At 55.5% G+C, this 24,394-nt stretch overlaps 2 protein-coding genes across 5 annotated transcripts in view; both read right to left on the reverse strand.

The window, feature by feature from the left end:
- Positions 1-15,030, reverse strand: part of POLD1 (DNA polymerase delta 1, catalytic subunit) — a 27,437-nt gene extending 12,407 nt beyond the window's left edge. Inside the window, 6 exon segments of the mRNA XM_077747045.1 lie at positions 48-173; positions 254-421; positions 2,416-2,471; positions 2,705-2,953; positions 3,319-3,438; positions 14,992-15,030. Coding sequence (XP_077603171.1) covers positions 48-173; positions 254-421; positions 2,416-2,471; positions 2,705-2,952 — 598 coding nt within the window. The 5' untranslated portion in view covers position 2,953; positions 3,319-3,438; positions 14,992-15,030.
- A 1,367-nt stretch (positions 15,031-16,397) lies between these two features.
- On the reverse strand, positions 16,398-23,606 carry NR1H2 (nuclear receptor subfamily 1 group H member 2). 4 transcript variants are annotated; one of them, XM_077747489.1, is made up of 11 exons: positions 23,536-23,598; positions 22,891-23,008; positions 22,642-22,777; positions 21,982-22,043; positions 21,769-21,900; positions 21,105-21,395; positions 20,748-21,022; positions 20,366-20,545; positions 19,606-19,705; positions 17,226-17,434; positions 16,398-16,974 (listed from the first exon to the last, which is right to left on the reverse strand). In XM_077747489.1, the coding sequence occupies exons 4-11, from the start codon at positions 22,022-22,024 to the stop codon at positions 16,828-16,830; spliced, it is 1,377 nt and encodes a 458-aa protein (XP_077603615.1). In that variant the 5' UTR covers positions 22,025-22,043; positions 22,642-22,777; positions 22,891-23,008; positions 23,536-23,598; the 3' UTR covers positions 16,398-16,827. The 4 variants fall into 4 exon arrangements, with proteins under 4 accessions (XP_077603615.1, XP_077603618.1, XP_077603614.1 ...); XM_077747492.1 differs by lacking the exon at positions 22,891-23,008 and having other exon boundaries at positions 23,536-23,606; XM_077747488.1 differs by lacking the exon at positions 23,536-23,598 and having other exon boundaries at positions 22,891-23,040.
- Positions 23,607-24,394: the final 788 nt, after the last annotated feature.

The raw sequence follows: 24,394 nt of genomic DNA on the forward strand, positions 1-24,394 counted from the left end.
CGGCGCAGAGGGAGCCCTGCCCGCCGGAGCCCCGGGGCGGCACTCACTCTCCCGGGAGCACAGCTCCACAGACCGCACGGCCGGCCCCGCCAGCTCCTTCCCTCCGCGCTGGTCCCTGCTGATGGCGGCATTCAGCTCCCGCTGCAGGTCGCCCAGGTGTTCCGACCCAAAACCTGGGGGTGGGAGAGCTACTCAGAAGCGCAGGGGCCTCCAGGGGGCCTCCAGGGGGCTGGGGGTGGGTGGGGCCACTCACCAGGGGGCGCCGGGGTGTAGAAGTAGGGCGCAAAGCCGTGGATGTGGGAGCAGACGGACACGCCCTCATCAGTGACTCCGAAGGCACGGAGCACTGGCGCTGAGCCGGGGGGTGGCGGGGCTGGGCCAGGCAGGNGGGGCGGGGGGGAAACACAGGATGAGGCAGGGGCTACCCCCTCGGATTCCTCAAAGGTCTGCCTCTCCAGGCTCCTCCTTTGCTGGGAGCACAGCCCCTGGTTCCCGCAGCGCGGGTGCTTCTGCCCGCACGGGCCTTCCAAGCTCCTTCCACGCCAGTCACTGGGCTTTGAGCGCCTCCGCTGGTCTCCACTTCCGGCTTTGTCTCCCCACTCTAGCCAGAGAGAGCCCCCTGGCCATTTTGCAAAAAATACTTTCTTTTGAAAAGCAAAACAGGGGCGCCTGGCTGGCTCAGTCATCTGAGTGCTCAGGTCACAATCGCATGGTTGGTGAGTTTGAGCCCTGTGTTGGGCTCTGCACTTGTGATTCTCTTCTCTGCCTCTCCCCCACTCACCCGCGCACGCGCTCTCAAAAATAAATATTAAAAAGTAAAATCGAGCGTGTGCAGTGGCAGGAGCTTTAACACATACGCAGATTCATGTAACCACCAACAAAACCGCGGTACGAAACACTTCCATCACTCCAAACCGCTCCTGAGCGATGCGCTTTTGTAACCACAGCCCCTGGCACTGATGGGCCGCTCTCCTTCGTTCTAATTTTGTCTTTGTTTTAACTTTAAAAAAAATACTTATTTTGAGACAGAGAGCGCTTGTGAGCGTGAGCAGGGGAGGGAGAGAGAAAATGCCACATGGGCTCCGCACCATCAGCGTAGACGTGCGGCTCGGTCCCGCAAACTGTGGGGCCCTGACCTTGGCCAAAATCAAGAGTCAGAGGCTTAACCGACTGAGCCACCCAGGTGCCCTTTTTTTTGAGTCTAACCGTATAAATGGAATCACACAGTCTGCTGGCTCTCGTTCCTGCAGGGGAAATATCTAGGGGTGGAACTGCCTGGTCCTAGGAAGAAAGTGGATTTGACTCTTGTATCTCAACAAAGCTGGGGGGGGAAGGGTAGGCTGAACTCTAGGAAGCTTCCAGACCGTTTCCCAGAGGGGCAGCAACACACAGCGTTCCCACAGCGGGGCGTGAGCGAACTTTACAATTGCTCTGCGTCCTTAGCAATGACTGGTGGCGGCGGCGCTGTTTTCTTTAGCTCTCCTGGTAGGTGTGCTGTCTCACCACAGCTGTCATGTACAGTTCCATGACAGCCGGTGACACTGAGCGGCATCCTCCGGGAACTGTCGGCCCGAGTGTTTTGTCCACTTTCGGACTGGACTGTCTTCTCACTGTTGAGATCTGAACACTCCTCACAGACTCACAGCATGAGCCCCTGCTCAGATCCAGGGGCGGCAAACGTTTCCTCCCTGCCTGTGATTCGTCTCTTCACCCTCTTGCAGGGGAGCCTTCTCACCTGCGAGCCGGGGTTGGGTCTCTCCATGGCCAAAGACTCCCAGCCCGCTCAGAATGGAGCCCCGGAGTCCTTGCCTTGGCGGAGAGGATCTCCCGTGCCCCGCCCCCCCCCCCCCATCCCCATGGNGACCTGCTGCCCCCTCAGGACCCTCTGCCTGGAACCCCCTTTCCCAGACTGCCCTGCAGCTCCCTGCCGCCTCCTCGGAGAGGCTTTCCCACACCTCCAGGATGCATGGTCCAGTACCCCCACCCTGCTTTACGTTTGCCTTAAATCATGGCCACCTGAGGTTCCACTTCCTTTTTCATTCCGCCTATCCTTCTAGAAGTTGAGCCTCGGAGAGCAGGGACCTGGCCTGACAGGAACAGGGCCTGGTTCAGTGCAGATGCCTGGCCATTCCTGACAGACACTGGATGGACGCATGGATGTGGAACCACACGCCTCCCCCCTCGGCAAGGAGCCAGCTCTTACCTTCACGCCTCGGCTGGAAGACAGTCCCCACCTCCAGGAAGCCCACTGGACACGTGCAACCCCCCTTCCCCTCTTGCTGCCCCTTTGGGCACACACAACCCTGTCCCTGCCTCTCCCAGCCCTGGCCATGTGGACGGGGACTGGGAGTGTCCATCTTGTTCCTCAAAGCCTGGGCCCTCCTCCTACCCACCAGGCCTGACCACCAAGCTCACCCACGTAATGGTCGATCTCCAACTGCTGGAAGNCCACCCAGCCCAGCCCATGGTCTCTCAGGTGGCCCCTGATGTGCAAAAGCAAAGTCAGGTGGAGGCGGGGCTCTGGATCAGGCAGGAAACCGGGGAGAGGTCATGGGCTCAAAGGTCAAGGTCAGAATTGGAACCGCAGACAACTACGGTGGCAGGCATACTGGTGTGAGGTCAGAGGCCAGCACTTCGTGGAGCTCAAAGTGGGCCACAAGTCAGAAGTTACAGGTGAGCTCTGTGGCCGACGTGGTTCCCAGGCACGACGTGGGGGCGGGGGGTGCAGGGGGTCCCCCCACAGGTCTCACCGTCCACAGCTCCCTCCAGGGCCGGCTGCAGCAACTCCTCCTCCTGTTCCTGCAGCCTGTGCTCCGCCTCCATCTCCTCCATCAGCGCCAGCTCCTCCTCGAACTGTGATGGCTGAGACGGCTCCTCCTCATCCCAGAGGCCCCCACGGGCCCGCTTCGGGGGCACCCCGGGGCCCGGGCCCGGCCGCCGCTTGCCATCCATCCTGTGGGGCGAGTCAAGGCTCGAAGAGGGTTCATGTCTTCCTTCCTCCTGAACCCCCCGTGCACCAACCGTGACCGTGAGCCTTTTCTCATTCTCCGGAGTGCCTCAAGCGTACCACGACCCTCTACCCCAGGCTCACAGGGCGGTGGTTCCACGTGTCAGATACCATCAGTTAATATGATCACAGCCCACTCCCCAGCTCGGTGCCACCCTCTCCTCACGTGCTCAAACCCTCTACATCCTTTGCGCTATCTGCTCTCCCCGGCCAACCCCCCGTCACAGGCATGGCCTCCACCCACTCACAGACCCAGTCTGCAGCACGCCCCTCTCTCTCCATAAACCTCTGTCCCTGATGCCCGCGCCTACCCGCCACCCCGCCTGCCTGGGCCTTCCTCCAACAAGCAGCTGGGAAGCACCTCTTCAGGCCAGTCACAAATGTGATCCAGTCCCTTCCCGGCTCAAATCACTTCACAGGCTTCCCTTGCCCTTAAAAACAAAACAGAAGGGCGCCTGGGTGCCTCAGTCGGTTAAGCGTCTGGCTTTGGTTCAGGTCATGATCTCACGGTTCAGGGGTTTGAACCCCACATCGGGCTCTGTGCTGACAGCCAGCTCAGAGCCTAGAGCCTGCTTTGGATTTTGTGTCTCCCTTGCTCTCTGACCCTACCCTGCTCATGCTACCTCTCTCTGTCTCTCAAAAATAAAAACATTAAAAAAAAAAAAAACAGAAATCGAAGTCCTTTTAATTCTGAAGTAAGTTCGAATTTGCACACTGCACACCCTTCACCCAGATCCCCCACGTTATCAACCTGATGCCACACTTGCTTCATCGCTGCCTCCATACAGAATATGGTAATACGTGCACATCGTGCAACTGAGTTTCCCGAGTCATCTGAGGTAGGTGTGCATCAGTCAGATATGTCAGTTGGATATTATGCCCCTGACCCTGTGCTTTAGCATGCGTTGCTGAAGGACAAGGACAGGCTCTCTTTCTCTTTTCTTTCTCCATGCCCAATGCGGGGCTTGGACTCACAGCCCTGGTTTCAAAAGTCGCATACTGTACTGACTGAACCAGCCAGGCGTCCCGAAGACATTCTCTAAAACCAGCAAGGTGTGGTGATCAAATCCAGGACATTTAACAACAACTCAACCACAGCATAACAAAGAGTCCATTTTCCAGTTTCTCTAACTATCCCCCCAAATGCCCTCTCTATAGGGGTGCCTGGGTGGCTCAGTCGGTTAAGCGTCTGACTTCAGTTCAGGTCATGATCTCGCGGTTCGTGGGTTCGAGCCCTGTGTTGGGCTCTGTGCTGACAGCTCAGAGCCTGGAGCCTGGTTCAGATTCTGTGTCTCCCTCTCTCTCTGACCCTCCCCTGCTCATGCTCTCTCTCTCTCTCTCAGAGAAATAAATAAAACATTAAAAAAAAATTTTTAATCATTAAAAAAAATGCCCTCTATAGCACCCCCCTGTAATCTAGGATCTAATGTAGGAAACACAAACAAAAAACCATACAGAGGCTGCAATTTACATGTTTATAGTGTTTTTTTTAATAAACTTAATTTAAAAAAATTTTTAATATTTATTTTTGAGAGAGAGAGAGAGAGAGCAGGGGAGGGACAAGAGAAGGAGACAAAGAATTGAAGCAGGCTCCAGGCTCCGAGGTGTCAGCACAGAGCCTGATGTGGGGCTCGAACTCAAGGACCGTGAGATCATGATCTGAGCCAAAGTCAGGCGCTTAACCAACTGAGCCACCCAGGAGCCCCATTTATGTTTTCTTAATTGCAACATTTGAAAAATTATTTTGGATCATATTTTGATAAGATATATTGATATGAAGGTACAAATCCTCTGGTAGGTTCAACCAAAGACTGTATTCAAGTTAAGCCTATTCAGGCTGGTTAACTTCACTATGGTTCAGTAAGAGAATATTCTTTTTTTTTTTTTAATTTCAATGTTTTATTTATTTCTGAGAGAGACAGTGTGAGCAGGGGAGGGTCAGAGAGAGAGGGAGACGCAGAATCCAAAGCAGGCTCCAGGCTCTGAGCTGTCAGCACAGAGCCTGATGCGGGGCTCAAACCCATGAACCGTGAGATTATGACCTGAGCAGAAGTCAGACGCTTAACTGACTGAGCCCCCCAGGCGCCCCCAGTAAGAGAATATTCTAAGAAAATATACACTTGGGGTGATTGGGTGGGTCAGTCAGGTAAACATCTGACTCTTGGTTTCAGCTCAGGTCACAATCTTAAGGTTTCATGAGTTCGAGCCCCACATCAGGCAGCATGGAGTCTACTTAGGATTCTCTCTCTTTCTCTCTCTCTCTGCCCCTCTCCCACTTGCACAGTCTATCTCTCTCAAGATAAATAAATAAAAACTTAAAGTACACACTCAACTGGGGCACCTGGGTGGCTCAGTCGGTTAAGTGTCCGACTTCGGCTCAGGTCGTGATCTCGCGGTTCGTGGGTTTGAGCCCCGGGTCGGGTTCTGTGCTGACATCTCAGAGCCTGGAGCCTGTGTCAGATTCTGTATCTCCCTCTCTCTCTGACCATCCCCTGCTCACGCTGTCTCTCTCTCTCNATCATAAAACAAATCAGGGAAAATGTTAAAACATGTGAATCTGGGTAAAGAGTATATAGTCCTCTTTGTATTATTCTTTGCATCTTCCCATCAGTTTAAGATTATTAAAAAAGAGAAAGAAAGTTTTTAAAAGTACATGCCTCCCCGCGTCCAGGCCTGGACAGAGTACAGGAGCCCAAGCCAGACCCCGGACCTAGCTGGGAGGGAGGGCGGGTAGGGAACAGGTCAGCTGCCGTAAGTTCAAATGAACACCTCCAGGTCCCCTAACCCCACCGAGCCCCACATCCAGTCTCCCCTTTGTCCTTTTGCAACTGACCCCTTACCTCTGAGCTGCCACAGGCGACCCCGCCTAAGACTACATTTCCCAGCATGCATTGCCAGGGACGCTCCTGTTACTGAGTTATTTCATGGAAGGAATGACTGGGACAGCCTTAAAAGAAGTTTGCCTCTTGCCTCCTCCCTCTTCTCTGTGGCTGGAGCATGGATATAGTGGAGGTGAACCAAGGGGTCAAGGTCAACATTTCAGGGAATGCGGAGCTACAAGATGGAAGGAACCCAGGCCCCCTGACAAGCTTCTGGGGAAGAACTGCCTACTTGAAGGCAGTTATGTGGAGAAATACCCTTGTATCTTTCCGGGACCACTGTGCCATGGAGTCTCTGTTCCAGCTTAGCCCAGACCTTAACAAATAGAAAAATCCGAACTCATTGTAGATGTGTTGTTGGCAAATGTTCGGGTTGGTATACGATGGAATACATCTCAGCATTAGACAGGAGGCAGCCACGGAGAGATACACTGGATGGACGGATCTCAAACACATGCCACGCGGAAAAAGCCAGACACACGGGGGCGCCTGGGCGGCTCAGGCGGTCGAGCATCAGACATCCGCTCAGGTCTGCATCGGGTTCTGTGCTGACAGCTCAGAGCCTGGAGCCTGCTTCAGATTCTGTGTCTCCCTCTCTCTCTGCCCCTCCTCCACTCTCTCTCTCTCTCTCTCACAAATAAATAAACGTTAAAAATTCGGGGCGCCTGGGTGGCTTAGTTGGTTGAGCGTTCGACTTTCACTTAGGTCATGATTTCGCAGTTCGTGGGTTCGAGCCCCGCGTCGGGCTCTGTGCTGACTGCCAGCTCAGAGCCTGGAGCCTGTTTCAGAGTCTGTCACTCCCTCTCTCTCTGACCCTCCCCTGCTCATGCTGTCTCTCTCTCACTCTCTCTCTCTCCTAGAAATAAATAAAACATTAAAAATTAAAAAAAATAAAAATTAAAAAAAAAAAAAAAGCCAGACACACAAGTATGCCTTGCAGAAATGTGGAGTGATTGCTAACGGATGTGGGGTTTTCCTTCTAAGGGTGATGAAAATGTTCTGGAAGTAGACAGAGGTAGTAGATGTGCAACATCGTGAACGTACTAAATGCCACTGAACTCTACAGTTTAAAATGGTTAATTTCACCTCAATTGAGAATGAGAGAGTATATATGCTGTGGTGCCACTTACACAAAGTTTTCTTTTCCTTTTTTTTTAACCTGTTTTTAAAAATGTTTATTTTTGAGAGAGAGAGAGAGAGAGAGAGCGCACGCAGGTGCACGTGGGGGAGGGCCAGAAAGAGAGGGAGAGAGAATCCCAAACAGCCTCCGCACTGTCAGTGCAGAGCCCAAAGTGGTACTTGAACCCACGAACTGTGAGGTCACGATCAGAGCCGAAATCAAGTGGGATGCTTAACTGACTGAGCCCCCCAGGCACCCCTACACAGTTCCAGAATAGACTAATCTACGGTGCTACAAACCCGGCTAGGGGCTGCTTACGAGGGAGAGGCTGACTGGGAAGGGGAATGAGGGAATTTTCTGGGCTGACGAAAATGTACCTTACCCACAACTGTCCCCTTGAGAACCTGTGCATTTCACTATATGTAAATTCCACCTCCATTAAAACATAAAAGTTGGAAGGCCCCATCTCCCCACCTAGGGGGTTTGTGCTAGAGATATACTATCACATAGGAGAAACTGCATTTATGAGGTTATTTCCGGCAGCATTGTTTGAAGTGGCAAAAGCCTGGAAACCACCTAAATGTCCTCCCCTGGGGGACTGTTTAAATAAACTGCACGAAGTCTGTTCCGTGGAATATTATGCAGCTGTATAAAGGAATGAGGAAGCTCTCTATGTACTGATGTGGAGGGCTCTCAAAGACCTATTGTTAGAGAAGCCAACATTGCAGAAAGGTGTACTTAGATTGCTATCTTTTTATATTAGAAAAAAATAATGTCTAAAAAAAGTTTGCCCTGAGTCTTTGCATTAGGAAACAATCATATCAAAGTAAGGACTGGGCTGCAAAAACTACCAGTTTGGAAACTTCAAAAATGTCAATATCATGAAAGGGTTGGGGGGGGGGAGGTGGGTAGGAAAGCCAGGAAACCTCTAAATTGAAGGAGAGACTACACAGTCCTGACAGCTAAATGTAGCGTGTGACCACAGATCAGATCTTGGATTAAAAAATCAAAAATAGCTGGGGCACCTGGGTGGCTTGGTCGGTTGAGTGTCCAACTTGGGTTTAGGTCATGATCTCACAATTAGTGGGTTTGAGACTCACGTCAGGCTTTGTGCTCACAGCATGGAGCCTGCTTCAGACCCTCTGTCTCCCTCTCTCTCTCTGTCCTCCCCTACTTGTGCTCACTCTCTCTCAACAATAAACATTAAAAAAAAAATTTTTTTTAATCAAAAATAAAAAACAGCTGGGGCACCTGGGTGGCTCAAGTGCTTGAGCGTCAGACTTTGGCTCAGGTCACTATCTTACAGTTTTTAAGTTCTAACCCCGCATGGAGCTCACTGCTGTCAGAGCGGAGCCTGCTTCATATCCTCCGTCCCCCTCTCTGCTCCTCCCCTACTTGTGCATGCACACCCTCTCTCTCCCACTCAAACATAAATAAAAAAACATTAAAAAAAATAAATAAAAAAGAGCAGGGCCATCTGGGTGGCTCATTCAGTTAAACGTTTGACTCTTGATCTCAGGTCGGGTCTTAATCTCAGGGTCGTGAGTTCAAGCCTCGTGTTCGGCTCTGGGCTGGAGATGAAGCTACTTAAAAATATATATATATATATTAAAAATAGCTATGCAGGGGCACCTGGGTGGCTCAGCTGGCTGAGCATCCGACTTCGGCTCAGGTCATGATCTCATGGTTTGTGGGTTCAAGCCCCACGTCGGGAACCTGTTTCAAATTCTGGTTCCCTCTCTCANCAGAACATTACCAGAAAACTGGACAAATGAAATAAGGATTGCCTTTGAGGTAACAGTATTGCCTCGGGTTAAATGGTTCGATTATGAGAATTTTACCACAGTTCTGTAGGATGTCACTGTTCTGCTAGAGTTTTTGGAGGCCAAGTACCATGATAACTACAACTTGAGAACAGTTCAGCCAAAAAAGAAAAAAATGGGGCACGTGGGAGACTCAGTCGGTTCAGATCCAACTTGATTTAGGCTCAGGTCGTGAGATCGAGCCCCACATCAGGCTCCACACGGAGAGTTGAGCCTGCTTGGGATTCTCTCTCTCCTTCTCAAAACAAATTTTAAAAAATGAATAAAGGGGCACCTGGGTAGCTCAGCTGGTTAAGTGTCAGACTCTTGATTCCTGCTCAGGTCATGATCTCACAGGTCATGAGTTCAAGCCCTGCCATGGGCTCTTTGCACTGACAGAGCAGAGCCTGCTTGGGATTCCCTCTTCCTCTCTCTCTCTCAAAATAAATAAATAAACTTAAAAAAATCAATAAACAAAAATAAAAAAGACAGAAAATTTAAAAAGTATATGTGTGTCCAGTTAAAGCAAATGACGCAGCATGTTAACAGCTGCTGCATGCAGGCAAAGGGTACGTGGGGGTCCTCTGTTGTGTCTGTCATGCAACTTTCTTTTTTAAATGTTTGTTTATTTTTGAGAGAGAGACAGAGTGTGAGCAGGGGAGGGGGAGAGAGAGAGAGGGAGGCAGAATTGGAAGCAAACTCCAGGCTGCTATCAGCACAGAAGCCGACACAGGGCTCGAACCCACGAGCAGCGACTCATGACCTGGGCCGAAGTCGGACACCCAACCGACTGAGCCCCCCAGGGGCCGCTCCATGCAATGCCTATGCATGACAACAGCAATTTTTCAGAGCAAACATTGAGGGGGGTTGCCTAGCTGGCTCAGTTGGTGGAGCATGCGACTTTTGATCTCAGGGTTGTGAGTTCAAGCCCCATGCTGGGTGTGGAGATTACTTAAAAAAATAAGTAAGTTGGGGGGGAAATATATAAAATTTTAAAAATAACATTTTTACAAGGTGTGTGGGAGAATACATATAAGCATGTTTGTTTTTAATGCATAATTCTGGGAAGATAGGTAATAAACTGGTAACACTGGCTTCCTGGGATGGCGGGGACGGGTTGGGGCATTTTTATTGAGACAGAAATCACACCAAACGGCCCACATTTCGAGTGTACAGTTTGATGGCTTTCAGTGTATTTAGTGCTGTGTGACCATCACCACGGTCAACCTTAGAGCCTTTTCATCACCCCAAAATGAACCCCCACCACACCCTTGGCCATCACCCCTCAGCTCAGCCCGCCCCCACCCCACGTTCCCGAGCCCAAAGCAACCGCAAACCCACTCTGTCCGTCTCTGGCTTTGCCTATTCTGGGCATTTCCTACACACGGACGCTTCCAATACGCGGCGCTCGGGGTCTGGCCTCTTTCCCTCAGGCCAGTGTTTTCCGGCTCCACCGTGAGCAGAACATGTCGGCCCCCCGCTCCCGCTTATGCCCGAGGGTTTCCCCACCGCGTGGCTGCGTCACACCGTGTTTGCCCGTCCGTCCCTCGGGCACAGTGGCGGCGTGGGCACCTTTTGCCCACGAGGAACAGTGCTGCTGGGACGGGCGCACACGCGCTTCGCTCGGGACGAAGGTTCTGCACGGCCTCTCCTTTTACACCTACGGGTAGCTTATCCCTCAGGAAGGAAAAGGCCTGCGGCCTCTGCTCCGGGCGCGCAGGCGGCTGGAGAGATGGAGTTCAGACTTGGGGGGAGAGGCCTGGGTGGGGCGGAGGGGCAACGGCTGGCCGCTGACCATGCAGAGGGGAGGCGGGAGGGGGGCAGTCTGGCCGCCCTCGGTCAGCGGGCTGTTGCCGGGAGGGTGTGATGAGAGGGAAGGTGACTCAGGGAGCAAAATCGAGGTTCCTATGCTAGCTTCCCGTCGTAAGGAGGACAGATTAGGAGGAAAGAAGCCCCGTGTCCCCTCCCAGCCGCCCTGGCGCAGGACAGGAGCTAGGGAAGCACGGCGCCCTCTCCTTCTCTCCACCCGTCACTGGCAAATAGAGGAGGCTGAGTGCCCCGCTGCTTTCTGTGACACTCCCTCCCTCGGGGTTCCTGTCCCATCTCTATCTGATGGCTTTCCCTGCCACCTCTACGCCACTGATCACGCTTGCCTTCCCGTCCCCAGAGGCGCGACCCAGCTGCTCACTGTGCAGTCTGTAGGCAACTCGCACTCCCAAGCCGGGCCTCTCCCCTCCCCCCGCCCGGACCTGCTCCTTGCACCCGTCTCAGCACCCCAGTTCAGTAAAGGGCAATTCCCACCAGGCCAAGCACCTCGGAGTCACCCCATCTTCTTTCTTCCCCTCATAACATACTCTTGTTCCGCCTGCGCACGACCTGAGTCTCAGCACTTCCCAGCCCCTGCAGGCTCCCAGCCCGGGTCCCTCGGTTCTCCAAGATTCAAGATTGTTGGCGGCTTTATTTTGTGCACTGCTTTTTGTCTGTCTCCCCCTGCTGGAGCCAGAGCCCAGCGCCGGCAGGGATCTGGTCTGTTTTGTCACTCAGTGTCTGCACAGTGGATGGCACGCACACAGCAGGCGCTGGAGAACGAGGTGCTGGATGAATGAGGAGCTCCCCCCCCGCCGCCCGCAGTGTATTCTTCACACAGCAACCAGAGGGATCCCGTACAAATATGCGAGGTCATCCCATCCCTCCTCCCCTCGGAACTGGCCCCTGGGTCCCATCTCATGCAGAGCTAAAGCAAAGTCCTCTGGCTGGCCCCCAGCACCCTGCACAATCACCCCCTTCCCTTTTAGACATTAACTCCTGCCCTCTTCCCCTTGTTCACTTGGCTCCAGTTGCCTGCCTCCTCTCTGTTCCCTGAACATGCCAGGCTTGGTCCTACCTCAGGACCTTTGCACAAGCCATTCCCACTGCCCGACTCTTTCCTGGATGTCCCCATGGCTTCCTCCCTCCCTCCTTTAGATTTTTACTCAAATGTCACCTTCTCAGTGAGGCCTGTTTTTTTTTTTTAAGACTTTCATTTATTTACTAAATTTTTTTTTAAGATTTATTTATTTTGAGAGACAGCATGTGAGCAGAGGAGCAGCAGAAAGAGAGAGGGAAACAGAGAGAATCCCAAGCAGGCCCCGGTGCTGCCAGCACAGAGTGCAATGTGGGACTGGGACTCATGAAACTGAATGAGATCAAGACCTGAGCCAATATCAAGAGTCGGACACTTAACTGAGTCACTCTGGCGCCCCCGACCCGTTTTTGGGGAGCTCACATTGTGAAGCAGTGCTGGGTTGGGTGCACCTGGGCAATAAGGGAAGTAGTACCAGGTGCCCTGGGTGCCCCGAGGGGCCGCCGACTGTCCTGGAAGAGCTGACCTAGGACTGAGTCTCTGCGGACAGAGGACTTAGGTGGCTGAGAAAAGGAGGGGGGCGGTGCCACCCAGCAAACACATCCCAAAGCCAGGCCCTGTGCTGGACAAGGCTGAGGACGCGGAGAAGCGGGGGAGTCAGACACAGGCCCAGATGGTCGCTGGCCTGTGACAAGGGTAGTGAGAGTCAGGCAGGCCCAGAGGAGGGACGAGGCCAAAGCATGAAAAGCGTGTAGTTTTCCGGAAGCGGGTGGGGAGGAGGGCAGAGTGAAAAGTTACTTTTGCAATTATTTAATCTTTCTCTCTCTAGATGTGTGGGAGCCAGGGCACAGGGGTGAGCAAGCAGAAGAACCCATCTCCGGCCTGTCTCCTCCGCTGGGCAGAGAGCAGTTCACCCCTGTACCTCGCCAGACACCCCTGCAGGCCGGCAGGCTGCGGTGCTGACTCACAGTGGGGCTCTGGGACACGCCTGCCTGTCTTTGAACCCTCCAAGCTAGCTGTGCCGCCTCGGGCAGGTAGCTTCACCTTTCTGGGCCTTGGCTCTAGTCACTGTGTGAGTGGGTGACAGCACCTGCCTCGGGAGATATCGTGAAGATTCTGTGAGCTTCTTCCTTCGTCCTCTGTCCTAGGCACTCACTCTTCAGGGAGCAGCAGGCACAGCAGGAGACAAGACAGAATCCCCTTCCCCATAGTCTTCATTGGGCATTGCGGGACGGACAGGGGACAAGATGAATGGGGGCGCCTGGGTGGCTCAGCCGGTTGAGTTTCCGACTTCGGCTCAGGTCATGATCTTGCGGTTTGTGGGTTTGAGCCCCGCGTCGGGCTCTGTGCTGACGCTCAGAGCCTGGAGCCTGCTTCGGATTCTGTGTCTCCCTCTCTCTCTGCCCCTCCCCTGCTTGCTCTCTGTCTCTCTCTAAAATAAATAAACATTAAAAAAAATTTTTTTAAACAGGCCTCACTGGGGGCCCCCAGCTGGCTCAGTAGGTGGAGCATGTGACTCTTGATCTGGGGGTTGTGAGTTTAAGCCCCCACACTGGGTGTTGAGATTACTTAAAACTAAAAATCTTAAAACTTAAAAAAAAAAAGCCTCAGATCATGATTTCATGGTTGGTGAGTTTAAGTCCTGCGTCAGGCTCTGCACTGACAGCACGGAGCCTGCTTGGGATTCTCTCTTTCCCTTTCTCAAAATAAATAAATAAACTTAAAAAAAAAAATGCAGGGGTCAGGGTCTCACTCCAGTTAGGGTCCCAGCGTCACTCACACGGTGTCCGGAACGCAGGCCACTTCAAGGTGTGGCACTTTAGACTCCTGAGTGTCACCCACCCCACAAGTATTCCCAAGCCCCTGAAGCTTCCTTCTCTCGCTTCCCAAAGACTCGTGCTGCCCTGTTTTGGCTCAGAGCACTCTGGATTCAGATCTCCTGGCCTCCCCCCAACCAAACTGAATTATCATTGGCTCCCCAGTGCCAGCAAAGTCCCTGCCATGAGAGCAGGTGAATGAAAGAGGGACTGAAGACGGAGGGAAAAGCAGCGCAGGAGAAGGGAGCAGCGCAGAAAGGAGCAGCGCAGGAGAAGGGAGCAGCGTCGCAAAGGTCTCTGGTAGGAAAGGAGCATCTCTAAGTGACAAGAGGCCTGCGTGTGAGACACAGCCAAGGGCGGGGGAGGGCAGGTAACCACAGGCTCCTGGCACGGGTGGGGTTACGGAGCAGAGAAGATGACATCACCCTGCCCCTCTCTAAACCCTGCCCACTCACCGCCACTTGAGCGGTGCCCCAAATCTGCCCTGCCTCCATCTTCTCCATCAGCCAAACCACACGCCCCAGCCACCTGAGCTCTTCCTTACACCCCCGCGTCCTGCTGGCTCCAACCCCAAAGACAACCTGAGGCTGACAGATAGCACTGGGGTCTGAGCCACTGTCCCCTGGTCTCCCAGCTGGCCTTCCTCCTTGCTTTCCTGTTCCCACTACAATCCCATCTTCAATCAGCACCCAGGGACTTTTCCCTAAACGCAGGGTGGGCCAGGTCGCTCTGCTGCTCAAAACCTCCCCTGGCTCCCTGTGGGACCTGGAATGAGAGCCAAAGCCCACGGCAACGTTGGCAAGGATAGGGTTCTCCATCATGCCTCCAACCTGGCCTGTTTCCTTGGCTCCAGCTACAAACAGGCCAAACTCCTTCCCACCTCAGGGCCTTTGCGCCTGATGGTCCCGCTGTCCAAATCTTTCTTTACATGGCTGACTTCTCTGTCAAATGCCACTTCTCCAGAGAGAGGATTTTTGATCACTGCAGCTAAAGAAACAGGCTACCCTGCTTTATTTCACTTCGGATAAGATACCAAGCCCCGAAAGCATTGCTTTACCGTTATTACTTATCACTTGTCTACTGTTTGTCTTCTCCTGAGCCAACGACTTTCTCTGACTTGTTCGGGCTGTAGCCTCTGCTTCTAGAATGGTGCCTGGCATAGAATACTCAATATTTAGTGAATAAGGGGTAGCACATGCCACCACGTGCACCAATTCAGTCTTCCACTGCGTCCGGGATCCTGCCGCCCCAAAGATCCTCCAGGGCACATCCCCCGGCTCACCCAGGGGCCAGGTGCCCAGCACAAGAGCCCCCCGCATCCCGAGGGGCCCCCCCAACCCCAGTCATCTTCCTGCGCGCCCCCGCGCACGCGCCCGGAACCACTGGCCCTTCCCCCTCTACCGCGCGCCCTCCCCCCGCCACGGCCCGCTTCGCAACCCTTCTCTCAGGCCTACATGCCCGGCTCCTCCACCCTCCTTCCCTGCCAAGTCGAATCCCTGCAATCCCCCTTCTGCCCCTACTCACCCGCTTCAAACAGCGTTTCCCGCCACAGCCTACGCCGCCGTGACCCCTGACTCCGGCGCGCGCAGGCTCAGATCCACCGCGCGCCGCGCCGGGCCACGCCCCCACCGCCCAAGTAGGGCGAGAACACGCCCCGACACGCCTTTGAGCCACGCCCCTCCCCTCGACTGGAACTAGGCCACGCCCCGTCCTCCCAACTTAGGATGTTGCCTCTTCCCATTTTGCATAAATTCTCGCCAAACCCCGCCCCGCCTTGAGAGGTGCGACTCCCCCCAAGCCACGCCCCCTCCGGCGGTAGCTCCGCGGCTCCTGCTCTCCGTGCGCGCGGCCGTGCGACTTGACCCGGTCCCCCCGGCCCCGCCTCCCCGCCCGCGAGAGCCTCGCGCGCATCCTCGGCTCGCCCGCCTGCTTTCAGCGGGAGGCCAAGTCGAGAGGACAACTTGCTCACTGTCCTTTCCGCTGGCGGAAGGGCTGACGTCTGCCCTCCCCGCGTAGGGAGGTCCGCTCAGTTCTGTCTCACGACCTCGGGTTCCCCACCTGTAGGCTAGACTTTCCGCAGGACGGGCACACCCGGGGGCGCCGGGCACACTGCTTGGAACTAGCCATTTCCCCGTCACCTTCCCCCGACCCCCTCGAAAAAGCATACCTTTCAGTACCCAGCCCGCCCCCCAAGCAACACTCCCTTCACTCTTGGCCAGGACTGTCCATCCAGCTCACCTCCGTGAGCCCTCGGGAGCCTGGCACAGGGGAAGGAGGGACTGAGGTGTCCACAGCCAGTCCTTCCTCTGAAATCACCAGAGCCTCTCACCTTCCAGACCTGGCAGGTGCTCTCCCNATGTGCCCTCCCCTCAATTTGGGGGCCCAGCCCCCTTGTGTGGTTTAGGTGCCCCCTGGGACATGATCTCCCGTGTGAAGACTTGCCGCCTCCTACCTCTGGGCTGCCACACTGCAGCTCACTGCCCCGTTAAAGCCCCTATTCCTGNNCCCCCCCCCCCCGCCAGCCCTCACTGCTGGCCACCGCCCAGGAAGGGCTTTATCTTGTTCTCCGGTGTTTCCAGTGCCTGAAATTCTGTTTGCCACACAGTGAGTGCCCTGTACACACTTGTTACACGAACATCTGCATCCTGGGCCAGCACGGTGCCCAGGGGCTTCAGGAAACACGTGTGGCCTGAGAGCCTGACCCTTCATCCACTTAAATTCTCTGTCCTTCGGCAGCCTCCAACTCACCTGGTCCAGGGAGATGACGCCAAGGCTGTCAGCCTCTCCTGGACACCCCACCCCCACCCCATCACCCGGTCACGTGGCCCCGAACCCTCCGCCAGCGTAGCAACACAAGGTTCAGGGGGCTGGTGTCCACGAGGACGCTGACATCCCATCCCCCGTACATCTTGGACTCACGCTGGCTCAGGGCAGGTTTCTAGTCGTTTATTTTCCTGTTTTTGTCTTTTTTTAGTTTTTATTAAATAAAAGGAACAGAGGGAGGGGGGCCTGCGGTTTCTCAGGCTGGAAGGGAGAGCCACAGGCCCCCCACTCCCTCTGCTCAAGGTGCACTGCGCAGTGAGCTTGAGGTGTAAGCTGGGTGGGGAGGGCAGCCGGTAGTGCTAGGAGGGTCGGGGTGGGGACCTAGGGCCCACCCAGCCCTCCCAGGAAGACTCAGTGGGCAGGGAGGGAGCCCCCTGGACCCTGGCGGGGGCTCGCCCGAGGGACTGGTGGGCCAGGGCTTGTGCTAGAAGCCGCAAGGTGGGACCCCAGGCCCACTCCTGGCCACTCCAGGAGGAAGGGGCAACAACGTCCATGCGTTGGAGGGGGCAGGGCTGTGGGGCAGGGCGGCCAGGCCCCTCACTCGTGGACGTCCCAGATCTCAGACAGCAGAGGCGGCAGCTTCTTGTCCTGGAGCCTCAGGGCAAAGACCTGCTCTGAGTGCACAGAGCTCAGCGTGCGCAGGCTCACAAGTTTCATCAGCATCCGGGGGAAACGCAGCTGGTCCTGCAGGGGGGTGGCGGCGGGGGGAACAGGAGGGAGGCAGGCTCTGGTCAGCATCCCCACCACCACCAGTGTAGGCTGGCCAGGGCAGAGGCCTGAGGCCTGAGGCCAGACTTTGCCAAGAGGGCACCAGCCGGGGCTCAGGGCGCTACCAGAGAAGCCGGGCAGCAGGTGTAGCAGCCAGGGCCCGGCTGTGACCCCACATGGGGCCTTCCTGTCCCCGCCAGGGCCCTGGGAGGGGCAGGGCCACGTACCTGCGGCCTCTTGATGCGCGTGTACGAGAGCAGGGCCTCCACGTAGGGCTGCTGCAGGGCCTCCACGCGGCTCGGCTCCTGCACGTTGGGCCGGTCAGCGGAGAAGATGTTGATGGCGATGAGGAGGGCGTACTCGGCGTCGTCCAGGCCCAGCCGCCGCATGGCCCGGGAGAACTCGAAGATGGGGTTGATGAACTCCACCTGCAGGCCTGTGGGGCGGGAGGCCCGGCCGTAAGCTCCCCCCGGCCCCGCTGTGGCCCCGGCCCCGGCCCCTGACGCCGCTCGCTGTCAGCGGGCTCAGGGACACGGCAGCAATTCTAGCGTTTTGGTCCCTTCTGTTCCCCCGTGGCCCCCACCCGGGTGCCTGGCATGTGGGAAGTGTGCCCTAACCCTTGCCTGAATAAAGGGATAAGTGATGAGCACGAACACTCATTCAGTATTTTCTGCTACCTCATTCCTACCTTCGCCTCCTTCCTGACCTCCCTGGTTCTCTCCTAAGGAACAGGAAACATTTTTATTGTTTTTTTTTGTTTTGTTTTTTTGTTTGCATTTATTTATCTCTGAGAGAGACAGACAGACAGCCTGAGTAGTGGAGGGTCAGAGAGAGAGGGAGACACAGAATCCAAAGCACAGAGCCCGATGTGGGGCTCGAACCCATGAACCATGAGATCATGACCTGAGCCAGAGTCAGGACGCTTAACCGACTGAGCCCCCTACGCGCCCTAAAGGAAACATTTTTAAACCTATGTCACATTGTGTCACCCCTGTGGTGGCTTCCATTGCTCACAGAGTAAGGCCTGAACTCCTCCCCAAGAGTGGCTCATTCATTCATTTATCAAACTTTACTGAGCACCTACTATGTGGCAGGTCCCGGGGTAGAGCTGTTTCTAAGAAGGCCTCCCCTCCCGCGGGGCTTGCACTTGGGGGCTGAGGGAGCCGACAGGAGGCACACATGTAACTAAACCATCCAGTCTGTGAGTTGGATCAAGGCGACACAAGGAAGGGTAATGAGGGGCATCGAGAAGCAAATCAACATCGTGGACAGGTGGCCTGTGTACGGTGATGCTGTAGAAAGGCCGCACTACAGGGTGACCTTCGAGAGCCCACCAGAAGGAGGGGAGGGGAGGAGTCACGAGGATGTTTTGAGAGTTCCAGGCGGGCACCACCTGTCTGTCTTTCCCAGGATGGGGCAGCTTTCTGGGCCTCGAGACTTCCAAATGTGCAAACTGCAAAGGTCCCACGCAAACCAGGATGCGGCGGTCGCCCATGTTGGCCGAGCAACTGCAAACGCCTGAGGCAGGAGCCCGTCTGGTGGGTTCAAGTAAAAGGGAGGAGGCCAGTGTGGCTGGAGGAGGGTGAGCAAAGGGAGGTGGGGGCAGAGAGGCCCCTTTGAGCCTGTGAGAAATGGCCAGGACTCTGGCTTTTCTCCCACTGAGCCGGGAGCCACGCAGTGTAGTGAGCAGGGGAGGGACGTGAGCTGACTTGCTATGAATAGGACCCTTCTGACTGCTGTGTGAACAGAACACTCTGGAGAATCCAGTGAGGGGCCTCGACGATGTCCCAGGGAGAGGTACTGGAGGGGAGGATGGGGGGAAATGGTAGTACCCCAACCTTCTCTCCAGCCTCCCTTTGTTCCAGATGCCTGGGCCTCCTTGTATTTCCTTAACATCATCCAGCTCTTCCCCGACCTCAGGACCTTTGTACATGCTGAGCCCTGCCAGAAACATTCTCCCTGCCCAGCGCTCTGCTGCCACACTCATACTCAAAGGCGGCTGGGTTAGAGGAAGGGAAGAAGATGGGGTTAGGAAAATGCAGAGGTGCCCCAGGAAGAGATGTGGGGAAGAGGTGGACTCACAAACAGAGGCCAGAGCCTGACGGAAAACAAGGCCTTCTTGGTACATGAGGTTCCCTGGTGGAAAAGGTGGGCAGTGCTACCCCTCCATTCCCTTTTCCTAGTCAATACATCGCACCCCTCAGGCCTCGGTTCAATTGCACTTCCTCCAGAAGTCCAATGCCTAGGTCACATCCCCAGGTAAGCGCTCTCGGATGGCAAGGACCTACCCTGTACAGTCGCTCAGGGTGCATACCTCACAACGGACTGAGACGCGACCTCTCTCCAGTGACACCACATTTGGGGAGGAGGAAGTGTCTTTTCTTAATTCCTATCAAGATGCCTCATGTGACAGCACAGACTGTCTCATCCTGCACAGCATCCCAGCGGACACACTCAACAATACATACTTTTATCTCATTTCGAGGCTGGCTCACCCCTCCGCTTTGCAGGTAAAGAGATAGAGGATCAGACAAGAACGGGATGGCCTGAGGTCTCCCGCCAGGAGGGGCCCAGCGGGGGCGCCCCCCCAGCCGCCCCCCGCCATACCTGCGCGGTGGAAGTCATCCTTGCTGTAGGTGAAGTCTTTCAGGAAAGTGATGCACTCCGTCTCGTGGTTGTAGCGTCTGGCCGTCTCTAGCAGCATGATCTGCACGCGGCAGGGGGAGGAGTAGGCAGGGGCGCCCACGCGTCCCTGTGACCCTGCAGCCCCTGGTCTCTCCTCTCTTGGCCCGTGGGGGCCCTACTCTTGCCAGAACCATCTCTCAGCCCTCTGCCCCCAACCACGTCCCCTCAGTCAGCCCAGCCTGCGGTCAGCACGTCCGACACCCCAGGCGCTCCCTCCTCAAGGTTTAGCGCCCACGGCGCCCTCCACTCAGGAGACTCTCCCCAGGTGGCTGCGAGGCATGGGGACAGGCGTGCTTTGTTCACCGCCACGTGTCCAGGACTTGGAACGGAGCCTGGGGTCCGCTAGCAACTCAATACTTATTTGTTACTGTTGCTTTGGTTTAAATGTCAACTCTCCTCTGAATAGCCTTTTCAGCACATTCTTTAAAGTGCGTTCTCCCAGCCCCATCCTTAACTTTTCTCAGCCTCAGCCCGTTTCCTTTTTCTCCTTGGCTCATGAGAGGCTCTGATTCTCTGCTGAGTATTTTGACATATGACCGTAGGACACAGTCCCTGCGAGGGCAACAGCCGCAGGGGTCTCGCTCGTCCCCAGTCCCTCAACATCTGTCCTGAGGCTTTTCCCGGGGGTTCCTCGTGGGCAGGAAGGAAGGGCCGCGTTGAGGATGGGCAGGCTGCCCGTTACCTCAATGGTAGACGCCTTCAGGAGGGCGATCTGGTCCTCGCGGCCCAGCTGCAGGAAGCCAGGCACCTGTTTGGCGAAATCCACAATCTCCTGGACGGAAATGATGGCTAACTCCGTGAAGTGGGCAAAACGCTGCTGACGGGCATCACGAGACTGGGGGTCCGCGCCCAGGGGCCAGGGCTAGGGACAAGGGGGTCAAGGTTACTCTCGGACTCCTTGAGGCCCAGGAGACACCTTAAAGCAAAGACTGCGCCCGAGGAGACCTTCCTCTCCAAGGCCCTGCCTTCTGGAGCGTTGTTCCCTCCCCATGCCCTGGGCCCCAGCCCTGATGGCTCTACCCAACCGGCCTCACCACCCTTCATGGCCACGGCAGGGGCAGTACCGTGACTTTGGGCTGGTCGGAGAAGGAGCGTTTGTTGCACTGCAGCTGGGCCGCCACCAACTGCTGGATCATGAGTTCCTGAGCGGCTGTTAACTGGACACCCTCGCCTTCCCCGGAGCCCTGGCCACCTCCGTCAGACCCTCCAGGGGAAGCCCCAGGCCCGGAGGCTGAGCTGCTGCCGCCCGCTGGCCCCACAGGTGACTGCTGCTGCTGCTGCTGTTGCTGCTGCTGCTTCCGAATCTTCTTCTTTCGGATCTGTTCTTCCGACAGGACGCCTGTTCGGGAGACACAGGCCTCAGCGGAGGCCCCAGGGCCCGGCGCGGACCAGGCAGGCACGGCGCCCTCCCCGGCACTCACACTGCTCTCTCATCCCGGCCTCCTTGCACTTGCGCAGCCGGCACTGCTGGCACTTGCGCCGCATGAAGGCGTCCATCTGGCAGGTTCCGCCGCCCCGGCAGGCGTAGCGCCGGGCCCCGCCTCGGACCACGCTGCGCCGGAAGAAGCCCTTGCAGCCTTCGCAGCTGAGCACGTTGTAGTGGAAGCCGGAGGCCTTGTCCCCACACACGCGGCACAGCTCGTGGCCCAGCATCTTCGGAGCCGGGCCCTTCTTTCGCTTGCGTTCTGGTTCCTCCGCCGGGTCTGGGACGACTGGAGGGGGCGGACAGAAGCCGTGAGAGAGACATAGCCGCCAAAAGAAACAGCAGCCAGAGGGTCATCCCGATGACCGAGAGGACGCAGGAGCCAGCGTACAGGGGGTGACCGGGGAGATGGGAATTCAGAAGGAAAGATGTGTGAACTCCAAAAATCAAATAACAACAAAAGGTGTCAAGTAGGAAAGAAATGCACTCACAGGCAAAGCGAGGGAAAGAAAAGAATAAGAAGTGTCAAGAAGGAATGGAAGAAAAAAGAACCAACAGGAAACTGGGGCCTCCTGTCCTCATTTTTGATCCTTCTCCCTTCCTAGATCTCCCCACAAGCCCCCCCCCCCGTACCCACCCTGAGCCCCTGTCCCCCATCTCACCCTCGCTACAGGCTGAGTGGGCCCAGTCATCGCCTGGGATATCAGGGTCTGGACCCACAGGCCACAGCTCAGGGCCCTCCTCCTTTATAGCTGGTGAAGAAGAGGGGGCGCTGGGTTGAGGCGGGCCATTTCCTGGGAGAGGGAAGCACAGTGAGTTTCTCCTGCCAAGTGTGCGAAGGGGGTAGGGACTGGGCTGGGAAAGGGGTCGCTCACCAGGCAAGGGGGTGTCCAGGGAACTGGTGGTGGGGGTGGACATGGTGGAGTCACGGAGCAACCTGCAGAATGTAGGGCGCCTGAGAGCCTTGTGGGGCCAGGGAGGGTCCGGTAAGACCAGCCCGTCATGCTAGAGGCACCTCTTTCTTCCATCTTTCTAGACTCCTCCTTTAGGACACACAGACCCCGCCCTAGAGCCCTGCCAGCCTCTCCTCCCATTCTGACAGACCCCACCCACTGTTGCTCCAGATCTTGGGGGGGGGTCTCAAGCCCTGCCCTTATCTAGACCCCGCCTCTCCTTTAGGCTCCACCCACTCCGAATCCTGCCCACTCCCTTTTCAGGTACTGCCCTTTCTGCTTCAATCATATTCCGCCCTAACTTCCTCCCCCCACCAAGTTTTCACCCAACGTACTCTTACTCCCCACTTCTGCAGAGGAAGCACCCCCAACTCCCATTCTGACCCCACCTCCTCCCCATGCTCCGCCCCATCTTTTCCTTCTAGGTCCCGCCAACCCTTGTAGGTTGCACGCTCCCTCCACCCACAATGCTCCGCCCCACCATTTTGCCCCGCCCCATCGGTACCCCTCCCTCCAGGTCCCGCCCCATCTCCTCCCATCATGCCCCGCCTCCACCTCCTCCCATCACGCTCCGCCCCATACCTCGCTCCAGGTCCCGCCCCTCTCCGAACACCAGTGGGGGGCGGGGCTCATGGCTGCGCGCGAGGGTCCCGTGGGCCGCCTCTCGCGGGGGGTCTCCTACTCCCGTTGCCGTGGAAACAGCCGGAGACAGCACGAGCTACGTAAGGGGGGAAGGAGAGAAAGGGGGCTGAGCGGCGGCAGCGCGGGGAACGCCGGGAAGCGCCGGGCCCGGTACGCCTCCCGCATCTTCCCATACTCCAGTGCACCTGCCTCCGTCCCCTTGCTCTGCCTCTCTTCCTCCTCCTCTGTATCCCCAGGCACGCGGCCGCTTCTCGGATCCCCTCAAAAGTAACTTCGCCACTTCTTCCGGCAACCCCACCGTGCGTCACTTTAGGAAAGGGGAGGGTAGTCAGGAGTGACGGACTTCCGGTCCGCCTAGGACTAGCCAAATCGGCTGCCCCGCACGGAAGTCGTGTAGTCACCGGAAGTCTACCGTCCAGGGTAGCTCCGCTGGGGCCGGGCAGAAGAGTTCCGGACCAGCTCAATCAAACCTAGAGCCGGAGGGGGAGTGTGGTCAGTCCTAAACCTTCCGGCCCCAAGCTGGGCGGCTTTAACTCCTCTCTGTGCCTCTCTGGGCTTGCGGCCAAGGATTGACTCGGCAGAAATTTCCCCACCTATAGTTCCTGTTCGCACGCGGCCGATTTGAAGCATATCTGTCCTTTTTTGGCTGTTAAACTAGTTTTCTGATTTTAGAGGCGCGCTGCTTACTGGTTTTAAATAAATTTAATCACAAACCTAGATCCAGGAAAAGTATATTTAAAACAGAATTTGTTGATGAGAAGAGTTAAAAAAAAAAAAAGGCATAGGCTTCTCATACCGAAACGAGAAAAACAATAGCTTTTAAAGAAAACTCACAGGGTCGCCTGGGTGGCTCAGTCGGTTAAGCGGCCAACTTCAGCTCAGGTCATGACCTCGCAGTTCATGAGCTCGAGCCCTTCAGTGCCGACAGCTCGCGGAGCCTGGAGCCTACTTCGATTCTGTGTCTCCCTCTCTGTCTCTCTGCCCCTCCCCCACTTGGACTCTCGCTCTCAAAAATAAACATTTTAAAAATATTTTTTTAATAAAGAAAACTCTCAGTATTTGAATAGGTAGAAGGAAATTGTTCCAAAGTCTTTCCCTGTTGATAATCAGATCTATATTGATTATATACCCATTTTTTAAAACTGGAATGTATGAGCCATGCTCTCTTACAGTTTGTTTTGTCCATTCCCACGTGGCCTTGAAACTGTGGAATTGGAGCATGTTACCAATAAAAGGAGTGATTACATGGACATGGGGTCCAGGAAAGGGCTGAACTATTGTCTGTCACTTCCTGGCTGTGTGATGTTGAGTGGAGCTATTTACCCTCCCCGTTCCTCAGTTTCCTCTTCTAAACTGGGACCAATAGGGGCGCCATTTGGTTAAGTGTCCAACTTTGGCTCTGGTCATGATCTCAAAGTTTGTGAGCTGGAGTCCCTGGTCGGGCTCTGTGCTGACAGTCAGAGCCTGGAGCCTGCGTCAGAATCTGTGTCTCCCTCTCTCTGCTGCCACCCTGGTCGTGTTCTCTCTCTCTCTCTCAAATAAATAAGCATTTAAAAAATTTAAACTGAAACCAACGAGAGTTCATTCATTGGGTTGTCATTATGATTAAATTAGGTACAAGGCATGAACCAGGCCAAGTTCAAACAAGGATCCTAATTTGCCAGAACTGTTTTTTCTTTCTTTCTTTTTTTAA

The sequence above is a fragment of the Crocuta crocuta genome, unplaced genomic scaffold (assembly GCF_008692635.1).
Source record: "Crocuta crocuta isolate KB4526 unplaced genomic scaffold, BGI_CrCroc_1.0 scaffold334, whole genome shotgun sequence".
Classification (NCBI taxonomy): Eukaryota; Metazoa; Chordata; class Mammalia; order Carnivora; family Hyaenidae; genus Crocuta; species Crocuta crocuta.

Bases quoted from the DNA above. Each gene is read 5' to 3' on its own strand.
- NR1H2 (XM_077747492.1), bottom strand. From the start codon at position 22,024: ATGTCCACCCCCACCACCAGTTCCCTGGACACCCCCTTGCCTG. The intron at 21,901-21,981 runs GTGAGCGACCCC...TCCCTCTCCCAG, and splicing joins CCTGGACACCCCCTTGCCTG to GAAATGGCCCGCCTCAACCC. The intron at 19,706-20,365 runs GTAACGGGCAGC...TGCCGCGTGCAG, and splicing joins TGAAGGCGTCTACCATTGAG to ATCATGCTGCTAGAGACGGC.